Source organism: Galeopterus variegatus, unplaced genomic scaffold, assembly GCF_000696425.1.
Source record: "Galeopterus variegatus unplaced genomic scaffold, G_variegatus-3.0.2 Scaffold351, whole genome shotgun sequence".
NCBI lineage: Eukaryota > Metazoa > Chordata > Mammalia > Dermoptera > Cynocephalidae > Galeopterus > Galeopterus variegatus.
The window spans coordinates 57,728-62,468 of record NW_007726462.1 but is presented as its reverse complement, the minus strand read 5'-3'; the positions used below and the strand labels follow the sequence as shown (position 1 = coordinate 62,468).

Genomic DNA, 4,741 nt, shown 5'->3' with positions numbered 1-4,741 from the left:
GGAAGAAAAATTTTTTTAAAAATGCTCAGATAAACAACTTACTAGAAGGAGAAATTCCAAGACTTCAGACACAGGGAAGGCAAGGGCGAAAAAGGCCAGACACTTTACTGGAAACAGAGGGTTTACGTTAAAGTTCAAATGCTAAATAGACTCACAGGCATCTTTTACCCCTTGTCCCTCAGGATGCTGGCTGCCAGGATTTCCCAGAGAATCTGGGCCAAGAGAAAAAAATCCAAAGAGATTAAAACTTGGGGGTCAGCCAAAAAAAGAGCTGAGTCTTGGCCAATTACTGTACTATAATGTCTAAAATTCAAAAGCCAAACATTTCATAGAGAACTTCTAATCAGCTCTTCATGTTTCATTCTTAAATGTGAATTGACATCCCAAGATCACCATGGTTCAGAGGAACAAGCAACAATAGCACACAATAGACCCAAGAGAACTTATAAATCAAGGAGGAAGATGGCATCAATCCAAGGAAATATCAGATGGCGTCAATCAAGGAAATATCTAACATGATGTCCACTGTGTAGTCATCACACAGGGCAAATCAGTTTAGAACTTAACCACACATGCCAGGGAGAGGGGACACAGTGAGGAGCAACAGTGGTGATGAGGATAAAGCATCTGTCAGTTGGAAGGAATGTCCTCTGAACCTCCACCAGTGCTCAGGAGTGTGTATACCCCTTTCCAGGAGATGGATTTCACGGAGTGGTTAAAAACACCCTGAAGTTCTTCTAGCTTCCTTTCTCCCAAATTCATATATCCCAGACAATGTTTAGGTTATTAGCTACACTTCCCAGAGACCTAGAACGTAAGAAGCTTGGTTCAGGCTCCATGATGGCACCAAACACAAAGAACTGTCATAGGGGATAACTGAATTATTTCCAGTAAAGTGCCTCAGTCTGTGCATGTAGCTTTACAGTTGTCACTGGCTGCTTTGGAGGAGGACGCCCTCAGCTGCAGACTGGCAGAGAGAAGCAAAGACCTTACATCAGCATGAGGCACCTGGCTCCCATGAGCTGGACCCTGGGTTAGTGGGGTCTCCAGGGAAAGGTCAGCGTTTAGGTCAGGAACAATGGGGACTTTCCGCTCCATTTGGTGCTGGGCAAACAGTCAGGGCAGTGGGCTCTAAAGTCAGAATTCTGAAAACAGGAAACAGAGGCCGAGAGAAGGAGGTGTGGGGAAAGGTGTAGACATGAGAGCCATCCAGAGCATTGTAGAACGAGACCTCTCCAGACTCATAGTCCAGGAACACCCCCACTCTTCGAGGGGGCTCGGCAATCTTCAGGTCGGTCCTGGGCTCTGTGAGAGCCCGATACTTCTCCCCGTCAGATAGCCCCATAGTCCAGTATCCATTCTCGGGTTTCATTTTAACCCAACCTTTTCTCTCCACGTTCTCTCTACACACCCCGATGTGCCAGTCTTTCCTGTCCCCCACTTCTACCTCCCAGTAATGCCTCCCTGATGTGAAGCTGTCACAGCCAAGCACGCAGTGATGCCAATCAAATCTCTCAGGGCTGTCTGGCAGATTCTCTTGCTCCTTTGCCTGCTGCAGACTCCTCTGGTCCTCAGAAATACGTAGGATGGGGTTTGCTGTGTCTGGATCCAGAATCACATCAGCTGCACAGTTTGAAGATGTGTCTGTGGGCTCAGCCATTCTTCCTGGACCTCACAGCCTCAACATTCCAGGCCTGAGCCTTGCCAAGGAGGCCAGAAACAGAGCCTGGCACCCCTCGGCTGCCCTGAACGTCACTCTAGTAACTAACATGGGAGAGGCCCCAGGGGTCCTGTGTCCAATGGGGAAGGGGAGGGGAGGGTGAAATGAGGGTCAAGGTCTGCCTAGCCAGATATCCTGATGCTGGCTCAGAAGGCAACAGGACTCCTTCCTTCTACATTTTTCTTGTTTCTTCCTGAAACTGACCCTGCCCATTTCAGCTTTCTAGCCACATACATTTAACTTTCACTTATCACTCCACCAGTGGTGACCTGAATGACTTTTCCTTTCTGCATAGTCTCTCTTTCCACACATCCAAGTGATGGAACATCATTGAGCCTTACCTGAAGCATTTCCTTACCTGAAAAGTGGGGATAAAAGTACTAATCTCTAGGGCTGTATAAGTCAACAGTGTAACTCACTAAGACCAGGGCAAGGCACAGAGGATGCACCTGACTGGTAACTGGTGCCATGCCTTCTCTGTGCTAGGGGCTATGTTGGGGGCTTTATGTGCCCCCACATCCACCCTCTTCTGGGTCCCAGGAATCTGTCCTGTATGGACAGCATCTCTGGGCTCCCTTGTCCTCTGATTTCCTGTTGGGTGTGGCCAGTGTGAGGCCGTGGAACCCACAGAAAATGAGCGTTTGGTTTTGATCTCATTATTCCTAGTGACAACGCCAATGGGTCCCTTCAGAGAAAAGGTTGAAATGTTCAGGGCACATGTCCCAGGAAACTCAGAGAGCTTCGGGGTCACTCACCAGCATAGGCTGAAGACTTCTCCCCACCTACAATGGAAGAAGCGAATAGATGTCACCTGGACTCTGCCATGTCTAGGTCATCCCCTTTCCCTTCTTTTTGACCTCCCCCCTTCCCTACCTTCTCTCTGTGCATGTACAAGGCTCTCCTCCCCTCTCCTCCTTCATTTCAAGTCAGGGAACATCAATGGCCCCCTAGTGATGCCGCAGGCACCGTGTGAGTGTCTTCCCACCTGTGGTCCGGCTGATCTACTGTGTGTACCTATGCTCCTGTATCTGGGAGAAGGTGTCGCCATGTCTATGTGTGTATGTGCAAGTGTACAAGATCCATCTGTCTCAATCTGTGCTATTTCCTGCCTCCTTCTGAAAAGAATTTGGGGAACTTAATGAGGAAATTTCTGGGACTAATTTTCCATAGCAGATACAGTAAGTGTGTAAGAACTGAGTCACTATAGCTACTCCTGTTTATGAGGGACAGATTTCCCCCTCCATCTTTTCCGATTTTCCCTTTCCTTATAATCGTCCATTCTTCTTTCCTTCTCCGCGTCCCACAGAGGATGTAAAGCAGCTAGTGCGGATCCTGGCATGGAGAAGGCACCTCATCTGTTGTTCCGTCCTCCTCTCCCCTTTTCTTTTCAATTGTATCCTGCATTTTCCTCTGTGCTTTGTGGGGCTAAAGGGTTGTGGGCCCCTAGAGGAGAGAGATTGAAGGCCTGTGCTGTCCTTCAAAGAAAATCAAATAATTGAAACAAAAGGAGAAAAAGAGACACTCCTGGGTGTCCCCCCAAACAGCCACACCTATTTTCTTTCCCACAGTAAAAGGATCTGGGGTCATTTGTCAACCCTGGGCAAAGGGCTAGGGCTGGAAACTACCCAAGCAGAGAGTCTGAGATTACAATTGTGAGAAAATGTCAGGGCCACTCACGAGTCATGTACTGGATTTTTCTCCACTCTGCAATGGAATAAACAGGAAGAGTCATCCAGTGGCTTAAAGCAGGGATAGGAAGCCACGCCTGGTCTCTGGGGACATGGGAACTTACTGAGTTCCTCCTGGAGCTTCTCTGGAAAATAAGCAGAAACAGTCATGAACTGTTAGCAGAGAGGGGACCTTCTGGAAAATAAACCTTAGCAACTACACAGCGCCTGGGTGGGGATGGGGGTGAGGTGTTCGGGCGCAGGCCTGGAAGCCAGGGGTTCGATTCCCTGCCGAGGCCAGATACCTGTCGCGTTTCGTTCCTGCTCCTTTTCGGCCCGAGCCTTTTCCTTCTCTTCCTGTTCTCGCTCTTTCTCCTGGGACAGCGCCTTTTTCTCCTCCTGCTGTCGCCACAGGAAGTAACCGGCCCCTGCAAGAAGCAGCAACAAGGCCGGCAGGGTCGCTGCCAGGGCTGTGATCCAGGGCTGGGCGCTCCTGAAGAAGGGGCCTGCGAGGGGACAAGGGGACGAAGGGCCTGGGCTGTGGGCAGTGGGTGGGACACGCCCGCCCCCTCCCCAGCCTGTGGGTCCGGAGCTTCAGCTGCTCAACCGCTTGGGGGGGGGCCACTCATTTACCCCATGAGAGCAAGTCATGTTTCTCTTCCTAAAGTGTCAGAGCACCGTGCACGTGCGCCTGTCGCACGGATAGCCAGTGACATGAGTGCCACGAGCATGGAGATACTGTCTAATACCCAAGTCTCTCACCACACAGCCCTCCTCCTCTCTCCCCCATCGATTAGCTTCTCATTTGTCATCTTAATATGATGGTGAAGAACATAAACTGTGGAGCCGGAGGGCCTGGGTTCTAATTGTGACTCCTCCACTTGACTAGCAGTGCGACCCTGGACTAGTTACTTAACTGTGTGTTCCTAGTGTCCTTATGGGTAAAGTGGGGTAATAATAGCACCTACTCCTGACGTTAGAGGGGTGAAATGAATGCTTAGAAAGTGGTTGACATATAGCGAGTGTTGTATAACTGTTAAATTTAGAAAACATAAATAGAAATATATTCCTACTTTTCGTCTTCTTTACACTAAAGATAGCATTCTATGTTCATTGCTCTGCATCTTGCTCTTTCTGTGTAAACTGTACCTCGGAAATTTTTCTATATTAGTTTAGCGAGAATTTCTTTGTTTCCATTCACACCTGTGCAGTATTTCCTTGTATGGAAGTTCCCCATCAGGAAACATTTGCATAGCTTGTAACTTTGTGCAATCATAATGGTATGAGAAATAGCATTTCACGTGGGTCATCCCACATAGAGGCAATCTGATCTGTCAGATAAATTCCAAAAAGT

General features: G+C 48.7%; 1 protein-coding gene across 1 annotated transcript in view; it reads right to left on the bottom strand.

The window, feature by feature from the left end:
- Window positions 1-562: 562 nt before the first annotated feature.
- The window catches only part of LOC103586539 (butyrophilin subfamily 3 member A1-like), a 7,148-nt gene continuing 2,969 nt past the window's right edge, over window positions 563-4,741 (bottom strand). Inside the window, 6 exon segments of the mRNA XM_008567836.1 lie at window positions 563-1,077; window positions 1,079-1,644; window positions 2,476-2,502; window positions 3,398-3,424; window positions 3,513-3,533; window positions 3,693-3,893. Of these exon segments, the coding sequence (XP_008566058.1) occupies window positions 901-1,077; window positions 1,079-1,644; window positions 2,476-2,502; window positions 3,398-3,424; window positions 3,513-3,533; window positions 3,693-3,893 (1,019 nt within the window). The 3' untranslated portion in view covers window positions 563-900.